General features: G+C 41.2%; 1 protein-coding gene across 2 annotated transcripts in view; it reads right to left on the bottom strand.

Annotated features, from left to right (window-relative positions):
* Positions 1-20,439, bottom strand: part of Ttll7 (tubulin tyrosine ligase like 7) — a 107,741-nt gene that overhangs the window by 62,581 nt on the left and 24,721 nt on the right. For both annotated transcript variants that reach the window (XM_057793180.1, XM_057793179.1), the window contains 5 exons: positions 7,451-7,656; positions 7,154-7,285; positions 5,264-5,385; positions 4,206-4,273; positions 1,134-1,292 (listed from right to left, as the gene is read on the bottom strand). In XM_057793180.1, the coding sequence (XP_057649163.1) occupies positions 1,134-1,292; positions 4,206-4,273; positions 5,264-5,385; positions 7,154-7,285; positions 7,451-7,475 (506 nt within the window). In that variant the 5' untranslated portion in view covers positions 7,476-7,656. The remainder of the gene's footprint in view (positions 1-1,133; positions 1,293-4,205; positions 4,274-5,263; positions 5,386-7,153; positions 7,286-7,450; positions 7,657-20,439) is intronic.

Here is a 20,439-nt window from a genome sequence, read left to right as displayed (position 1 = left end):
GACAGGAGAAATGGCTGAGCTAGGGTGGCTGCAGTCTTCAGTCATTCACCTTCAGTGACAGGACGCCAGCAGAGTAGCAAGGAAGTGGATCTCTGTGACAGGCAACACAAGTCCCTGTTCCCATCCACCATTACAGCACAGAATTCCACACTATAGAGAATACCCTTTCTGCAATGTTTTCCCATCGTTTCTGCATTGCTATGAAATACACTGTACTAGTATTAATAAATATTTATTACTTTCATCACAAACATTGAGGAACCCATACCAATCACCATCCCTCCTCCTTTTTCCTTTCCACTAATGGATAAGAGGGAGCCAACATGCCAATAATCAATGGACAGAAATTCCCCAGTAACACACTTCTTAATTTGTACATCACCAAGCATTCTGAACATATTATATGATGGAATCAGTGCATCATGCTCAAAAGTTAAATGGCTTTTAAAAAACAGTTTAACTGGGAAGCTAAAATGTCCAAGGATCTTTTGCAGTATAGCATCTGAATTTTTTTTTTTTTAAAAAAAAGGTGCAAATGACTCACATTCTGCAAAAAAATAGACCTCAGCCAACTTCCTATTTAAAAAAAAAAAAGTGTACTACAGAAAACTAAATATAAGCAAAGGGGATAAAAAATGTTATGCTGTGCATTCTATTCCTGGAAAAATTGTCTAGGTCTTTGGTGTGCCAGCTTAAAATGTATCCTGTGCAACCTCAATCCAGTTACCAAGGATACGAGAGGAAAACATTTATAAAGCAGAGAATACATACATTTTGCTTCAAGCATTCTCATTATAACAAGACAACTCTATTTTGTTCTCCAAGCTAATTTAGTTTTTCTGTAGCAATTTATCTTATTACCCAAGATTTCTGAAATTATTATAAGTATGCATTGTGTTTATGAATAAATAAAATAAATTTTCCCTGTAAGTTATTATTTCTCTGATGGCTCACAACTCTGGTGTATTTTTAATTGGATTAGTGAAATCTGTCAGGAGAGTCAATCATAAAAACATGACAGTTAGAAACTTATTGCTTTTCTAATAAAATATTCAACCATGAGTAACTGTGAGCACATCTTCTCTCTTATTTTTCAATGATTATATTTTCCAGAGGAAAAAAAATTAACCTACCCATGACCCATTGCACCATTAGCTGGTTTTACTATAAAAGTTTTCTGCTTCCTTTTTTTCTTCAGTTCTTTCACATAGTTCTGGAATTGAGTATATTCAGAAGGGAAAATCCACGTTCGAGGAACAAAACTATAATCCAGAGGCCGAGACTTGATCATTCTGTAAATCAGATGCAAGAGAAAATATAAATTCTATTCAACATTAGTAAATCTTATTTTTTGTAGCAATTATACTATGAAGACTTAAATTTCTTTATTCTTTCATTTATTCTTTTGCTTATTGTTCTACTCAGAAAATGTCTGTATACTAAACAATAGCCCAAACTTGAGACTATCAACAAAATAAAGAGATAAGAATCTCTGCCCTGTTTGTTACACATTGATTTATATTTAACACAATTAATATTTTTGATTGTATACTATGCTAGGCACTGCTGAAGCAAGGGGAATTAGCATGACCTCTGCCTCCAGTGAATTTACAGACAGTCTTTGCGTACAAGACAAAGCGATGAAGACTGGAGGAGAAAGATCAGTCACTAACCCCCAGGGAGGGGTCAGGAAGCACACCGTTTATACTGACATCTGTTCTTGGTGCTCCAGTCCCCCAAGGCATCCACAGACAGCAGCTCCTGACTTCTCTCTATGCCATTGCTTTAGAATTTAGCCACTTTTCTGATAAAACCATCTGAAAGCCTCTATTCCATAGAAGTTTTATGTGAATGAGCCATCCATTCATGTGATGGTACAGCCAAAAACGGCTCCCAATAGCGTTGCATTTGCTAGGATTTGCCTAAAGTGACCCCTAATGTGATGACGAAGTTCGTTCTGAGGGGAAGTAGAGGTACTGGAGACAGGACACAAAGCCTCCCGTGTGTTAATGAAGCGTTCCACTACTGAGCTGCAGGTTTTACTTTAAAACGAGGGCTCATTCATTGCCCAGGCAGGCGTTGAACTCACTACTCTTCTGTCTCACCTTCCTGAATTGCTAGGATTACAAGTTTGTGACACCAGGCCTGGAAAAAAAAAAAAAGTGTTTCCTTTTTGATTGATCTAAAAATGTTAAGTATTTTATACTTATCAATTCTCGATTAAAATGAAAACGAAGAATGATTCTTTTTAAAAAAATTATTAAAAGTAATGCTTTCTTTTTAAACTTTTTGTTTACTAAATGTGTGTGTGTGCGCGCGCGCGCACACGCGCACGCAAAAGCTTAGGCCTGACCCTGCGTTTTGCCTGTGCACCATGTGTGTGCCCAGTGCTGCATAGGCCAGAAAGGAGCATCAGATCCCCGGGAACTGCAGTTACGGTTATGAGCTGCCACATGGATGCTGGGACTCAAACCCAAGCTCCTCTGGAAGAGCAGCTGGTAATCGATCCCACAAACTAAGGTATTTCTCCAGCCCTGAAGATAACACTTTCAAAAGAGATTTTTTTCCTTTTCTAAATGTGGTCTTTTATTATAAATGAGAATAGTCTGCAAATAAGGTTAGCCAGCATTAAAATGGAACCACAGTGGACAGAATGCACAAAGGTGGAGACTAAACTCTGAGAGAAGAAGAGCAGAACATCAACGACCGGCGAAGCAACCGTACACTCACAGCATCAACCCATCTCAAGAACTTTCCCAAGATTTCACTTTTAAGTGATGTTGACCTGGGGCAATAGGTCAGCAGCTAAGAGTGTAGGACTGCTCACAGAGCAAGCATAAGGACATGACTTCAAAGTCCCGGAGTCTAAGTAAATAGTGAGGTGCAGCCACATAGGCACTTAGAACCCCAGTTCTACAGGGAAGTGGAAGCAGGAGCATGCTCAGAGCTATCCATTAGCCTAGCTCTAGGTCAGTGAGAGACCTAGTCTCTAGAAAACAAGGCAGAGATTGGGTGAGCAGGGCACACGACTTCCTCCTCTGGTCTCCAGGAGCATGCACCTGCACACACAAACATGTACACGTCACACATTCATCTGCCCCTCCCTCCTCCTCGCCTCCCCCTCCTCTAGCTCCCTTTCATGTGCATGTACACAGATATGCCATTACCACCATGGGAAACGAAATTATATCATTTCCAACTGCATTTGCTTAGAGTATGTTAATTCCACAACTAGGCAATCTCAATTGAAAACAAAAAAAGAATAATATTGACTGGTTTGATAGTTTGACTTTTTAAATAAAATTAATGCTAATGTTGTAGTTTTATTGAAACACCTTTACATGTGTTTATTATATTTAACAATGACCTGAAATTAGGCTGAGTTAAGACTTTAATTAGAACTTTAAAAGGTACCTTTTTTTAACATATGGAAATACATATCTTACTTATCTCATGTACTTAAAATTATCAGTTTTTGCCGTATAACCTAGATATAAAAATTGTTGTATAAATAGATGTATAACTATAAATATTCACAGGAATAACATCAATGATGATCTTTAATAATAGACATGTCATATTAATTTTTTATGAATACTCCTTTATTCAAAAATACTGTTTGCCACTAAACATTCTCAAGCCCAAAAAAATCCAAGAAAGTCTAACCAACAGAAATATAAACTGCATAAAAATTCCACGGTTTTGTCCAACAAAACATTTGATTCTTGACCTTGGAGATGAACGCAGCATCACCCTAAGTGAGTATGGGTATGTGTGTCTATGAGCATGTATGCACACATGTACACACGTTTGGAAAATGTTAGATATTTAGTAGCTAATAAACACACAAAGCATATGATGCAACAAATAACTTCTCCTGAGGTTTGACTAAAAATTGAACAAGAATTTACTTTTCTATGTTATCAAGTTGTAATGAAAAGGGTTCATAGGATTCTGAAAACTAGTTAGGGCCCAGCTTCACTGAGAGCAGTTTGAGTTTGTGCCATTTCTCTAAACCTCAGTCACAGTGACGTCCTGTGCAAAGTTAAAAATAGAACCAGGGACCCATTAAGACTGCTCTGCCTCTGAGTGTCTCTCTCCCATCTGACTAACTCATCTGAACACAACATTATACAAGATAATACCACCACAAACACAGGATAAACTTTGCTCAGGCCTTCTCTGTACAAGAAAATGAAGATTACTTGGTCATATTTCTTGCTAAGAAATCCTTCCTACAGATCTCTCCCATTCCTGGAAAATGGTTGATCCTCTGAAAAATAAAAAGGTAAATATTAACATTTATTGAATCAATGAATCTGTTCTTTTATACTGTAACAGTGAAAAACATCCTTTGAGGATTTTGTTCTAATAAATTAAACATTACTATATAAAGGATTTTAAATTAAATAGCTAATAATTATTGTGAAATAAAAATGATGATCAGAGAATAATTCTGTAAAATTTGGAAGAAATCTGGAAAAGATTTTACAAAGATAATAAAGTTTTATTGTTTGTGTTGGATAAACGGCAATGTAACATCCAGACTGCTTTTTGGATCCAATGCATAAATACAGATATTTATAACATAGGACTTAAAATATTTGCTTGTCAGTTCTACCACACATTCTCTGATTTTAAAGTAATGAGGAGGAGGGAATAGGAGGAGGGAAGGGAGAGGAGAGGTAGGGGAAGAGGATGTGGAAATAAGAAGAGGAAGGGAGAAAGGAAGGAGAAGGGATTGGGGTACAGAGGAGGGGGAGGGGACAGGAAGGAGGGGAAGAAAGGGTGGATTAGAGAAGAGGAATAGTGAGGAGGGGAAGGAGGAAGAAGAGGGAGAGAGGGGAGGATGAGAGGATGAGAGGAGGGGGAGTAAATAGCAAATGTCAATTGTCTCAGATTTCTTGTAGGCTTTTCTATTTGCTTTTCATTTCTTCCAAACACCTCTGTATTGCCCTCTAGAGATAAAAGCCAGAGGCACATAGGCGATACCATACAGTCTTTGTCCATCTAGACACCATCATTCCCTGTCACTCATCCTAAGGTATGACACAAAGCATCACCTTAGACGGAATTCTTTCCTCTCAATACTCCTTTAAAGAAATAAGCTTGCTACAGGCTATGTAGGAACACAATGCAGCCTGGCAACAAGACAGGCTGTCCAGGGAACTCAGAACTGAAATCTAGTATGTCAACAGATTAAGAAGCTCAATAAAGAAAATCATGTCCCTCCGGACAGGAACAACTGACGACTAAGCCCTACCTGATAGTTCTGCAGTTCTGTGATCTTCTCCTGCTGAACGGCAGCATCACACCATATAAGGTTACTCGTTTCATCTTCATCTGGAGTCTTTATAAATCCCATTTCATCTATTACTAAACGAACTGAAAAGAATGGTTAAAATGAATGGGAGTTTAAACCTTAAAGACATCGTTGTAGAGACGTCTGTACAAACCTCCATACTATTCCGTTCACAGACTACCCACTACTTACAGCATAAACTCCTTATGAGTGACAGCTGTTTACCAATTATTCTCCACAGCAGCTGGGAACATAATTAGATGGCCCAAAACATCCTTAGTGATAGTCCTTTCAGATTTACCAGAGGGTTTCGAAAGTGACTTCGTCACCATGAAAACACACAGAGAGCTGAGGTAACTCTACACAGGGTCATTCGCTCTCGTGGGTTTTCCATGATCTGGAACTAGGTATAAAACTGGAAAAGATAAAAATATCCTTGACCATCGGATCTCTCGTGCGCCTTTTACCTTTCCATTTCAAGTCACTATTACCACAAAAGTGAGTCAGCTCCGTTTACTCGGAGGACGAAAGAGTGAAGCCAGATTTCCAGGAAGGATTTAAAGACTGGCTCTCTGCCACTCCCCCACCCTGAGATCCCACTAAAAAAAAAAATTATTCTCAGGGTTTACTTTTGACTAAATATTATTCCTCCTTAACTGGCATGTTACAGTTACTATACGGGCATTTGTCTTTCAAGAGATCTTGAGTTTACAATGAAGATGAGCTGTACAGTTGGGGTGATAATTGACTTCTAGTGAGTTCTGAGTCCTGAAAGAAGAGTGTGTTTGCATGGTGATGCTTTGGTGCTCGCTTTTCATGCTTCCTTTATCTGAGAAGTGACATGGGAAATGGTAAGGATTGTCTAGCTGACTTAGCTCAGCTGCAAAACTGATAACCAGGAACAGTTGGCCTCAAAACCTACAGGCTCTTGGCTATTTTCTGGAGAAAACAAAACAAAACAAAACAACACTGGCTTTGTATGCAGTGATGCCTGGGATAACAAGGACACCTAGAAACGTTCTGGAACCATCTATGTGAGGGCAGCAGAATGTAGTTTGGAGTTCTGCTGATACCTTGTGTCATCAGTGCACACACAAGAGGAAAGTGCCATTTTCCACTGTCACACACTGTGCCGCCATGAGATGACCTCCCTCAGGGCTCTGCTGCTGCTGTGCCATTTGGACACATACAGAGAGTGAGAGCAGTGGCATCAGGTCCTGCGGGATTCCTCTAATGAGCTAATAGCAGAAAACAGCGACAGGGGAGAATGCCTGCATGAGACCAAATCTACTCCTGAGAAACGGAGACACATCCTCTGAGCCCGGACATAACTGGCGAGAACCTGATGATGAGACAAGGTGAAGATGGCGGCCACTCAGCTGGCTAATTAAGTCGTGGATCTTCATGTACTAACACCAGTGAGGCAGATGCTTCCAGATTACATAAGAATAGTGAAAAGATCTACTCTATATTCACAAACCTTCATAAGATCAAACAGGAATAAATCTTTCTTATGATGATTTTCAAAGCTCAGATAGCTGACAACATCGAACATTACAGGAAAATCCAATGTTGGGTAGAGACCTACACATTTCTTTCTCCTAAGTTAATGGAATGCGTTTTTCTTTGTTTGAACTAAAACTTTAGAAATCCATTAGTGCCTTTTCAAAGCAGATCATCCCCCACTGCATAGGAAAGAATTCTTCTAACCTGTCAGCAGTTTTACAGAAGTAATTTAGAAATCTATTACATAAAAGATAATCACCTCTCCCAACTCTACATTGTTTCCTATGCCAAGGCAGTTTTCCCGTCGATCATGGGAAATGCTGGGTTCTGGAGACACTCACTCACCAATTTCAAACTTTGTCCCAGCAACATTCGCTGTAATGACGCCCTTCTTTTTCTTTTTCCTGACTTTCCTTTTCATGGTACATTGATAAGGCAGCTCTGTACTCAGATCCAGGGGAGAGGATCCCGGAATAACTTTAAAGAGAAATAGACACAGCTGTCACTAAAAAAAAACAATGTGACCACAAACATTCATGTTGCCCCAGCAAAGAAAAACTATGAATGGTGACACTTTCAAAGTTTTAATATGTATTCTGAACACACTCACAGCCTGTAGTATGGGCAGGTTAATCCACTTACCCCCTTCGTGAGGCAGAGACGGCATGGTCACCTATGCCAAATGAGCAAGAGCAAGAAAGAGGCGCACAATACCAAGCTCTCAGTGATTCTGGAAGTCCCACGTTCATCTAAGTAGGATATGGCCCCAAATCACAGGAAGTTCCTATCATATTATCTGGGTCAAAGTCTCAGATTTCACGACACAAAGTTTTGGGCTAGGAAGCTACCTGGAGAGGTTTAAAAACAAAGTTAGTTCAGACACAGCTTCATGATATTTCTCATGCCAATGTCATTCTTGTGAGATACCACATAATAACAAAAGTTAATTTGTTCCATCCAAACAGTATGTGTTAATCAGTTATTAACCCATACACAAAATGCCAAGTTACAGCTTTCTAGTCTGGAAGCATACAATCTAAATAGAGAGCTTTGTTGTTTTAAATTATAGACCCTTAACTATACAAATTACACAAAGAAATTAAAAAATAAAATTCATTGCTGTCCATTGACCACTGAGGATCTTGAGATTTATCATAAACAGCTTAGCCTTTAATCAAGCCTAAGAGGGAGCTTTTTGATCCCTGTGTTATAGAAAAGTTAACTGAGCTCAAAAAGGGCAAATGATTTTCTCTCCTTACAAAGAAGGTAAGAGGTAAAGTGGAGACCAAAATGAAGTGTGCCAAAGCCAAAGTCCCCAAGCCAGGATCCCATACAATCTTCAATGCAATGCTTCACCTGTTACTGGGACGATGCTTCTAACATGAAACAGTGAAATAGCCACGAGGGGAGGGGGTTGCTCACAGAATGAATACAGGCAGTGATCCAGTTTTACAGGGTAGGGAGGAATGGCTTCTTAAAGCAGAGTGAACCATGCCTTGGAAGAAGTTTGAAAGGCTCAAAATAGGAAGGACCATTACCAGGAGGATCTTATTTAAACAACGTTCTCTTAAGGAATGAACTATCGTGATTCGGCCGCATCCTGACAGGACCCACAGTGTGCTCTGTGGGCATCTGCAGTGTTGCAGGATCCAGGCATCCAGGTCCTAACGATGCTGACCAGCTCACACTCCCAACTCTTGGACTTCTCTCTTCCTTGAGCTCCTATGTCTCCAACCATAATGGGAAAAGCCATCAAACTATTCTACTAAACACAGGTGACACGGGAACTTTTGCCAAATTATCAGGGTTTACAGAGCTCATTCAGCCATCATCCCTAATAGCATCATTAGCAGGAAGACATCATCAAAGGACATTTACAGCTTTATTTATTCTCTAGTATCACCTTAAAGGAAAAAAAGTCTCCAGTATAATTTACTATAAAAACTAGTGAAGTATTATTTATTAGAGACCCACATGTGTAGGCAGTGCGTTAAGTATTTAAAGCAAGTAACACCACCAGCAAGCTTTGAGCTTTGGTTCATTTTCCCACAACTTCTAGATATAGAAACCATAGTTTAAAACTGAAAACCAAGAGTTTTGACACAGTTATGCCTAAGTGGGGATCTCATCCTTCTCACTCTCCTATTTTTAGACATCACACTGACGCTACACAGACACATAAGGAGCTGGCAGGCTAATTTGGTACTCAGGAAGACAGGCTGTATTCTGAAAATTCACAATACCTCAAACCAAACAGGGAACTCACAATAACATCTCCAAACTGATCTCCCGGCTGGAAATGGACTAGGTCACCACTCAGAAGGAAGAAAGGAGTGACTTGAAGGTCAGTTCTGTTCTGTTTAGAAGCTCTCTGATACTGAGATTGAGTTTGGGATGTTGTGCCCAGCACCTTGTTACTGGAGTAAACAAAGGTCCCTTTACAGTAACACCTCGCTGATCCCATTAGCAGTCGGTGACAAAGTCAGGCTCCTAAAACAGACCTGTTGATTTCTGAACTTAAATTATGAAACAAACGACTTCAAAGTGCAGAATACAAATGTTCCATGAGCCACACGGGGATCTGAAGTGTTTGAAATGCTCTTAGTTATACATAGGCTCTACTCCATCCCACTGCCTGACAAACTCCAAGGTCTTGATTGTATCTCCCTCCATCTGAATTAAGTTTATTTTAGGCAAGGAATTTGAGAAAGCAGACTGAACAGCACACAGGTAAGCTACTATTATCTACTCTCCAAAAGCTGGAGGCATGATTATTGACCTAGAAAATACTTTAAGCCAATGGTTTCTCACCAGAAATCAAAACACTCTGAACATCAGTGCCTGAGAACTCTTCCCTGTTCTACCTATCGCTCTAAAACCTAAGGAAGCAGCTACTTCAGCCTTTGATCTTGTTGAGGGATTCATTCCCCCTTCTTCTGGTCAGTCATGGGGTTCATTATTTGTGTCTCATCAAAACCACCCATCTAGAAGGTGAGTTCCCAAAAGAACGAGCTTTCTTCAGTCTTGCTCATGACTGCATTCCCAGAACCAGAGCCTGGCAGTGCTCAGTAGTCACCTGGTACTAAGTTAATGGGTGCTATGGCTCAGGGAAATCCTCTGAAGTGGGGCTTGATGAGGTCAGTAGGTCACAGAGGTTTCCTCACGCACAAAAGTATGTGACCCTTTTTGCTAAAGTGAATATATTAGGGGGCTTTGGTTTCTACTGATTACTTCATGTGTGTGGAGGAGAGTAGATAACAGTAGCTTACCTGCATGCTGTTCAGTCTGCTTTCTCAAATTCCTTGCCTAAGACTGAACCATGATAAATGTGTGTTAACTTATGATAAGGTTAGTTATCACATCATTGGTGTGTGGAGGAGCTCAGGTGTGTGGAAGAGCTCAAGTGTGTGGAGGACTCTGGTGTGGAGGGAAGCTCAGGTATGTGGAGAAGCTCTAGGGTGTGAAGGAGCTCAGGGGTGTGGAGGAGCTCAGGTGTGTATAGGACTTGGGTGTGTGGAAAAGACCGTGTGTGTGGAAGCGCTCAAGTGTGTGGAAGATCTCAGGGGTGGGGAGGAGCTCAGGCGTGTGGAGAAGCTCAGAAGTGTGGAGGAGCTCAGGTGTGTGGAGGAGCTCAGGGGTGTGGAGAAGCTCAGGGGTGTGTAGGAGCTCATGTGTGTGGAGGAGCTCAGGTGTGTGGAGGAGCTCAGGTATGGGGAGGAACTCAAGTGAGTGTCGGGGAGCTCAGGAGCTCACTCAGGTGTTAGCTTCTATGTTTTCCTTCTTCTCAAGGTATCAAACTTGGTATTTATTCTTCTCATGATGCTCTTAATACATTTTTTTCTTTCTTATGTATCAGTTTCTATGCAATATCTAAGTGTGTGTAATTTATATAATTTTAAACTATGTCAATAATATGCTATATATTCTTGGGCTGTTTTCTAAACTTTGAACTTTTGTGTGATTCATCTAGTTCCATTTCTTTTCATTAAGAAGTACCACAGTGGAAATCACCCTCAAAGCTTAGTCAAGATCTTACTTCAATGGCAATGCAAAGCCCCTAAAGGACTTCTCATATAGATTACACTGGCTGTGTAAAGAAAACAGGAGAAACAGTGTGGGGGAAGATATTTTGAAGGTTTGTGGCAGAAAAAAATGAGAGCTTGGGCACAGGCAGCCTCACATATACATAGAGAGAATACTGCTACAGCCATCAGGCTTGGGGATCAGGAAAGAAGTGGATTTCAGGATGGCTGGCTTGAAGAATCGGGAAGAAGCTAACATCATGCATCAAAAAACCTGCAGAAATAAAATCCAACCCCAAGAGTTAAGTCAACATTTGCAGAAAAATGTGAATGAATAAAGACCAGAAAATAAATAAGATTCATAAATGAAGGTAAGACAAAAAGCTGGAGAGATGGCTCAGTGGCTAAGTTTTTTTTTCTCATTTTTTTTATTCTTTTTTAATTAAAATTTCCAACTGCTCCCCGTTTCCCATTTCCCTCCCCCTCCTCCCACATATTGCCCCCTCCCCCCGCTCCCCTCCCCCTATCCCCACTCCTCTTCTCCTCCCCCCAGTCCATTCCCCCTCCCTCTCGATACTGAAGAGCAGTCCAAATTCCCTGCCCTACAGGAAGACCAAGGTCCTCCCATTTCTATCTAGGTCCAGGAAGGTGAGCATCCAAACAGGCTAAGCTCCCACAAAGCCAGTTCATGTATTATGATCGAAACCTAGTGCCATTGTCCTTGGCTTCTCATCAGCCTTCATTGTCCGCCATGCTCAGAGAGTCCAGTTTCAACCCATGCTTATTCAGTCCCAGTCCAGCTGGCCTTGGAGAGCTCCCAATAGATCAGTTCCACTGTCACAGTGGGTGGGTGCACGCCTCGTGGTCCTGATTTCCTTGCTCATGTTCTCCCTCCTTCTGCTCCTCATTTGGACCTTAAGAGCTCAGACCGTTGCTCCAAATTGGGTCTCTGTCTCTCTCTCGATCCATCGCCAGATGAAAGTTCCCATGCCATTCTCCTTGGCCTCTCGTCAGCTCTCATTGTCCGCCACATTCAGAGAGTCCGGTTTTATCCCATGTTTTTTCAGTAGCAGTCCAGCTGGCCTTGGTGAGCTCCCAATAGATCGGCCCCACTGTCTCAGTGGTTGGGTGCACAGTGGCTAAGTTTTTTACTGCTCTTGCAGAGGACCCAGGTTTGCTTCCCAAAACCTACATAGCTGCTCCCAACTGTCTCTAATCCCAGATCCAGGAAGCTCCAATGCAATCTTTTGGCCCCTGCAGACACTGCACACATGCGATGCAGAGACATTCGTGTAGGCAAGACACTCATACACATAAAATAAAAATGAATCTTTTTTTAAAAACACAGAAGATTCCTTCCATAGCCTAATTGATCCAATTTCTCTGTTTCTGCCAAGAAGTGACACTATATACAGCTGTATAACTGGCAAACAACAGATGATGTCACCCTAACTGTTCTCCTAACAATAGTGTATTGAACCTCTTCGTTGTGTGTTCAAATTCAAAAAGTTTGGAAAAGCTGCTTGCTTCCTAAACATAAGAACTCTTGTGTCCCATCCCCAGGCTGGCTATCCTCCCCGAACCTAGAGCTGGCTGTGCAGGATGTTACTGACCTGAAAGAACTATTTCATCAGACACTTCTAGAAAGCCGGTAAGAGCCAAGCGTGAGTAACGAATCAAAGAACCATTTATTCATTCTGGTAACAGAACTAACATTGACCTGAGGCAATAGTAGCTCCCCTGATTTACGATTATTTGCTTTTCATATTTCCATCGCTTGCTTGGCATCTGTTCAATGTTTATGGCTAAATAACGTCACCCAAATGCAATATTCACAGAGATCTGTGGAATTTTTCATCCTTAGAATTTAGTCTACTGTGACATGAAGAAAATGTAGGCACTGCTAACACAGCATACCTGGAAGGCATCTTCTTTTATTAATATTTATATTTCCACTATGTGACACAATAAAAAACCATAAACCTCATTCAGCAAGTGCGTAATTGAATAAAGCTCAAATCAAATAACAGAGCTATTTAAGTAGCAGACGAAAACATTATTTCATAACATCTTAAATGCTTAAGTAGTGTCAAAAGCCCCTTTGGACATGTTATCCAAGAACATAATATTGTGTCTTAAATAGTTCTCAAACCATCCTAAAGGGGAGAAAAAGAAGTTTCACTCGCTCTTTAGGAATACCATATGATACTAGTAAAGGTTTACATATCTCACTTACCTCTGTCTATCCATTTACATGTGTTCATGATGCACACACACAAACACACACTAAATTTACCTGATGTCTTTGCATCTATGCACACATGCACATACATACGTACTCACAGTTAAGAATCTAAGACATCCTCAAAGTACCAGCATACACTTTACTACATAAAGACCTCTTGTTCTGAGATTCTTGGGTGGGATTGAGGGCCCTTTGCACCCAGCTCCCCCAGCCCCTCAACCTGCAGTGGAAGGTGAAACAGAAATCTAGAGGCAAGTGGAGAGTTTCCAATATAGTCAGTTCTCTGTTCTTTACCAGAAAGTTCGCAATAGATACCAACCTGTGCATCTGCCTCCCAGGTGAGCAGATGACATCACAGTGGGGCCATGTGATGTCATCAACTCATCAATATTGCCCATAAACCTGGGGGTTCCTCTGACACTCTGTGGTTTGATAAAGTGTGTAACAACATAGCCAGACATCAAAAAGACACAACAAAATCCTCCTTAGTTTTCCACTTGAATTCTTTGTTTGGTATTTATTCCATGTACATGCATTACCAATTTTAGGGTATATGTTAGTCTAATGCTTATGCTCCTATCCATGTTTACGAATTATTAAATGTATTAAATTCATTAAACTACTAATCATGACAAGGCACGACTGCAATCCAGGCATGTAGAAGACTGAAGCAGGAAGATATTGAATTCAAGACCAGTCTTGGCTGCATTGTAAGACCCTGAACAGCTAAAGAAGCCCTCTTTACCATCCATATTAGTCAAAAAGTTAATGGATAGGGAAGACTCTGTCCCCCATCTGAGATAACTCATTAAATTGTCCTTTCTAAACAACCATGGAGTAAGCCTTTGGGGGGTAGAAATTAGTAATGTGCCTAATTAAATAACTAAATTTACCTGATGTCCTTGCAAGTGTATGTGGCCATATGACTCTAAATGAGTAGGCATTGAGGAATCAATAGGGCAGGGGGGAGAAAATGAGTGGGAGGGGCTTCCCAATTGAAAGAGAAATAGTCCTTCAGTGGACTCTCCCTTGTTTGCTCCCATTTCTTGAGAGCACATGTGATTGTAGCTGATGTGTAATTCACAGCAATTGGGGTTTCCTCTTGGAATTGCTGCATCTTTTGAAAAGTAGACATCTGTCTTGTTTAGGCCACTGGTGCTTTAATTTTCTGTCACCACCAGCTAACTAACCTCTTGATGTATGAATCTGCTACTTCTACAGCTACTACTGTGGGGTTTTAAAATGACACACCATGCGTAGAGAGGTGGTTCAGTAGTTGGGAACTGCTGTGGAATAATCCTTTCGTGCTCTGTGAATATGCATTATACTCTTGTTGGTGTAATAAAGAGTCAGCTGGCCAATAGCTGGGCTGGTGTAGGAGGTTCTTCTGTTTGTGTGTTGCTTTCATTGGTTGAATAAAGAGACTGCCTTGGCCTTTTGATAGGGCAGCCCTTAGGACTGGAGAGGGATGGGGGAGGGTGAGTGGGGGAGTGGAAAGGAAGTGGGAAGTGGAAATTTTGATTGGTATTATTTATAAAGTAATAAAAATAAATAAATAAACATTTCGACCTCTGAAAAAAATAAAATAAAATGATGCTCCAAGAAAAACAAAACTCTCTAAGTTTAAGCTGGAGAGATGGCTCAACAGTTAAGAGCACTTGCTCTTCTTCCAGAGAACCAGGGTTTGGTTCGCAGCACACATACGGCAGCTCACAAGAGTCTGTAACTCTAGGTCCAGGGGATCCTATGCCCTTTCTGACCTCTGTGGACCCTGCACTCACATATGCTCTTGCATATACACAAGCCAACACTCATACACATGAAATAAAAACAAATAAATCTTATTATAACCACTCTCTCTAGCAGTGCAATCTTTGCCACAGAACTAGTCCTTTTATAGACACACGAAGGGAAAGGGATATTTTTATCCTTCAAAATAAACAGGGATGGAATGCAAAATAGAACTGGAGCACAAAGTGAGCCAGGGCACAATAATATGTTCTCCATAGATACACTCAAATTATGAGCATCTATTTTCTCAATGATTCCCTCCCTTGACCACTTCCTTCCCTGATCACATTGAGTCAATTGATACTGTAAAGTTATTAGGTCACATAAGGCATTGAATCAGTAATCTGTTCAAAAACTTACTGCCCCTTATTTTATATTAAACATTTTATTGGTGTGCCAGTTAGTTTTATGACAAGGTGACACAAGCTGTGGTCATAAGAGTGTATGTAACCTTGATTGAGAAAGTGTCTCCATAAAACTGGACTCTAGGCAAGCCAGTAGTGTATTTCCTTAATTAGTGACTGATGAGGGAGGGCTCAGTCAATTGTGGCTGGAGTCACCCCTAGCCTGGTCCAGGGCTCTATATGAAAGCAGGCTGAGCAGGCTCTGCGGTGCAAGTCAGCGAGAGTACAATGGCTTCTGCATAAGTTTCTGCTTCCAGTATCCTGCCCTGTTTGGGTTCCTAGCCTGAATTCCTTCAATAAATGGACTGTGGAGCAGAGGTGTAAGCCAAATAGAACTTTTCCTCCTCAACTTGCTTTTGGTGATAATGTTTCATCATGACAAGTTCTCACTAATTTATTAGGGACTCAAGCAAGTAAAATATATGTCTTCTATTTCACCATGCTCATATATATGTGGGAAAGTTATTTAGCTTGGACCATCTTACAAATAAAACTTCATTCAAAGTCCATGACATTGGCTATTCATATCAACCCAAAGTATGCTGAAGAACGACAGTCAACACTAGACAACTACATAACCAGATATAACCATATATTCATAGTATGCACATCAGGAATACAAATTAAAAACAATATTAAATCAACAAGGCTGATTTTCAGTTCTGCTACATGGGATTGGAATTTACCATTTTTAAAATCTTAATGCAATATCTACAACTACCCATTATACAAGCCGCACTAGAAAAAAATGCAAACTCTTTAGGACAGTTTTAAATAATGAAGTGCCAATCACATCCATTTCAGTCTCGATCTGGCTTGGATGGCCACACTATATTGCTAGAACTTATACTCAGATCTTACATATTTTATTATTTGTATGCATATGTGTGTGCATATGGGTTTGCACACAGGGTTGTGCCCATGGAGGACGGAAGAGGTGATGTGATTCCATGGAGTTGGAATCACAGGTGGACTTGAGCTGACTGACCTAGGTACTAGAAATTGAACTTTGGTCCTTTGAAAGATCAATACACACCTTTAACCAGTTAGCCATCTCTCCAGTCTTTCAGATATTATCTTCAAAGAACTTAATCTGTTTTCAGTCAATCCATTGGGCAGAAAAGACTGTTAATAACATAGAAAAGATGAACCTTACAACAATGTACATTTAGTGTGTAATTTAAATGCCCTCCATACATTACTATTTTCTGCTATTCGATTATTTGAGCATTTCATTTGAATCTCTTCGTTGAACCACTAGAGTATAAGCCTCTTAGAAGCAAATATAGACATTCTGCACTCTCCACAGAACTTGGCAATATACTCTGCATCCATAAGTTCCAAATCATTCTACAGGAAATAATGCATTTCACCTAGTACAATGGAAATTCCAAACAATCTATGAGGGTGGCCCTTGCTTAGAGATCTAACAAGAGAGGATACAAAGCCTGAATTGGACATCTCTGGTAATCGGGCAAAAATTCTAGATGAGGGATTGGAACCAACCTAGCCACAAACCCTTTGACCTATAATCCTATAATTTGTACGTCCTGCACAGTGTATTGGGGGTAAAGATGATACAGAAATTGTGGGAATGACAAAAAAAAATTTCAGGCCCTTCTAATTCTTTCTCATCAGCTGACAAATTCACCTACAGTTAAGAAGGCAATCAAAGATGGCATAGAGCGGACCAGGAGGTGAGTAACCAACTCCCCAGCAAGACCATGATGGGTACTGAAACAGTCTACCTGAGCTAATGGGAGCTCACCAATGTCAGCCTGAATGGGAAGGAGCAACCATAGGACCAAACTAGTCCCTCTGAATGTGGTTGAGAGTTACATGGCTGGGGCAGACTGAGGGGCCACTGGCAGTGACACCAGGATTTATCCCTACTGCAAGGGAGCAATCCTGACATGGTTATCTCCATCAATTCATACACATCTAAATCAGCAGCACTGACATCAGTTACTACAGAGAAAACCCCATACCAACATAGAACAAGAACATAGCCCCAAATACCCCCAAATGTAAACTTATCCCCAAAATACCCCAAAATGTAAACTTACTCCCTTTCTCCATGCCTGCCTCCCCCTTCCCTTCCTTTCATGCTTCCCTCTTTCTCTTTCCTTTAGACCATCCCATTACATAGCCCCAAGGCTGTTCTCAGACTGGAAATACTCCCACTTGGGCCTCCCAAATGCTGGAATTCTATGCATCACCCTCACCCCTGGGCTGCACCATCCACTCCTCATAGCCAAGTCAGACAATGTGAATCAGAGAATGACTCAAAAGAATCTGTCCTCTAAGGGGGAGACATTAACCAGTTTGTCTTACTTATATTTTTCCTTTTTTGAATGCATAGAAATAGTGCAAAGTAAGAGCTGTCCTTAAAGTCACTTCCAGTGTGTATAAAATAAAAGGCAGGACTTTTAAAAGTACTTTTGCATATTTGAACTGCACAAGTTTTGTTTTCTCGAGTAAATGAGGTAACGTTGTGTCTAGCAATGAAATTTCATCTTGGCTGGAAAATGGTGGCTTACCGGCTATCACTATTTCTAGTGTAAAAAATTAATGAGAGCAACAGCTCCTTTAAGCCCTGAGGTTCTCACTCCGCATCCAGCATCATAATTCCCTGCAGAACCAGCTTGCTGGGCAACATCCTCCAGGTGAGAAGAGTGTGTGACTCACGCCACGCCTCAGCCCTGGGCTAGGGTGAGGCCCTCGGCCCTCCAGCAGCCTGACCTTGACAATGTGAGCTCAAGAGCACAGTTCTGAGGTTGCAGAGCAAGAGCATCAGCGCCGCAGTGGCTCAGGGCAGGAGACTGACAGACCCCAAAATCCTCGCCCACAGCCAGTCTAATGCCGACAATCCGTACCGTGTACACGGGCACTCAAGCCTGAAAGAGTGCAACTTGGATTGTTTCTAGTTTACACATTCTAACAACGTTGATTCTGGAGAGAAAGTAAAGGAAAACAAAAGCTAGCCACTCACCATCAACAGAGGGCTTCTAACTCACTTCTCCCTCAAAATACCGCTTTATAAAATTCTGGCTAAAATTGGACCCAAGTGAAAGCATTGTTAGCTGTTCTTCTTGATTAAAAAAAAGTGACAAAATTGCACAAAACCATGCAAACCAACTGCTTCAGTTCTGAAAAATACCCTGAACTATATTAGCTTTTATGGGCAATTGCTGTGCTTGAGGGTATGAGATAGAATTGGCATTGTAGCCCAAGGCAGTCCCTACAGCACCATTCCCCAGGGACATCAGCCAATCAATGCCGCAGGCCCCTGGGTGGGAGTCATGACAACCAGCATCATTGGTGCTGGAGGACACTGTCTGGGTTGGAAGCAAAGTATAAAACAGCACCATGCCCTTGACTCCACCGCAACAGTAACAACCGTGGGGGCAATGTGAAGGTCAATGCCACAGCTGCTTATAGCTCGGATCCCAGGTCACATCGGCATTGGCCAGAGAAACATGAGCCCTGAGTAGCAGCTCTGCTCTCTTGTCTCCCAAATGAGCTTCCCTGACGTTTTTTCCTCCCCTTATCATCCACACAACCTCTGCTCCTCACTCACTCACCAAAAACAAGCATTTTAAGTATAATAAGTCCAGTGTAAACTGCCTGTGATTAATGGTTTCAGTGGAGAAGTCACTCTGGCTAACCAGGGGTCCATTTTATTTACTTCTTGGTTTTTAGTAGTTAATGTTAGGAAACAGCTGAATTCCAGGCCAAAGCAGATTTTATTTCAAGCATAATATATGCACATATATGAATCTGCACTATGTTCAGTGGAAGACTCAGAGATTCTTTTTTTTTTTTTTTTTTTAGTTACTTGTTTCATTATTGCAACAAAATGCCCAACAAAAGCAACTTAAGGATGAAAGAATTGAGTCTGGTTCCTAGTTTGAGTGCACAGTCCATCATGACGAGTGAGTCATAGCTATAGGAGCTTGCAGCCAGTTGGTCACACCGATCTACAGGCAGGAAGCTGTTCACGATGAATGCTGGGGCTGAGCTAACTCTCCCATGGAATGGTGGCGTCCACAGCTGAGGCAAACCATTGCTCCTCAATTAATTTAATTGAGATAATCCTTCCTAGCAAGCCTGGGGCATTGTCTCCTAAGTGAATCTAGACGCTGCAAAGTTGACAGTCAATATTAACCATCACAGCCAGCTAGAATAGGAGCCTGGGATGCTACACTTCTTTTGATTCTTGTAACACTGGGGCCGGGAGCTGACTCATCTTTCCTATGCACAGGTTCTCCGTTGTTATCTTCCCATGCAGGCCTCATCTGAGGTTGCGAAGGAAAAACAGGACTTCATAAACCTAGTGCACACAACTGTTAAGTGATGTTCTCCTATGCCACGTGAGGAGCCAAGTTGCAGGAAGAACATTAGGAACAGGCATTAAGGTTGTTTAAAGGAGGTCCTCCCTTTATTCTTTGTGGATGTTGCTTGTTGAAACAAAGCTTTGCTTTGTAGTCCGGGCAGAGCCTCAGCTTGGCTGCAGTCCTCGTATCTCAGCCCCCTGGGTCCTAGGATTACAAGCATAAGCCACCATTCCCAGCTCCTGTCCTTTCTTACTGTTTTATTTATTATATTTTACTTAAAATCCATACAACTTATTCTTTTTTTGTTTGTTTGTTTGTTTTGTTTTTCGAGACAGGGTTTCTCCGTGGTTTTCTTTTGGAGCCTGTCCTGGAACTAGCTCTTGTTGACCAGGCTGGTCTCGAACTCACAGAGACCCGCCTGCCTCTGCCTCCCGAGTGCTGGGATTAAAGGCGTGCGCCACCACCGCCCAGCCAACTTATTCTTCTTAAAGATATTAATAAGAACTGGCGACATTTATTTCAGGACCAACTCTTTACTCTCAGGAGAAGACCATTCATGCTTATAATATAAAATAGGAAAAAAAATATGAAAGAGGAATTTTTCTTTGACTAACACACGTCTGCACAATGTAGCACTCTATAAATATGTGTGTATGTTTGTGTATATGTGTGTGTATGTGTGTATATGTATGTATGTGTGTGTTGCTTCCATGTATTTTTGTGTACCAGATGCATGCCGGGTGCCCACAAAGGCCAAAAAAGGGTGTTAGATCCCCTAGAACTGTGAGCCGTCATGAGAGTGCCGGGAGTGAAACCTGAATTCTCTAGAAGA

This window comes from Chionomys nivalis, chromosome 18 (genome assembly GCF_950005125.1).
Source record: "Chionomys nivalis chromosome 18, mChiNiv1.1, whole genome shotgun sequence".
Lineage (NCBI taxonomy): Eukaryota > Metazoa > Chordata > Mammalia > Rodentia > Cricetidae > Chionomys > Chionomys nivalis.
Note: the sequence above shows the minus strand (reverse complement) of the source record. Positions and strands in the feature narration are given on the sequence as shown.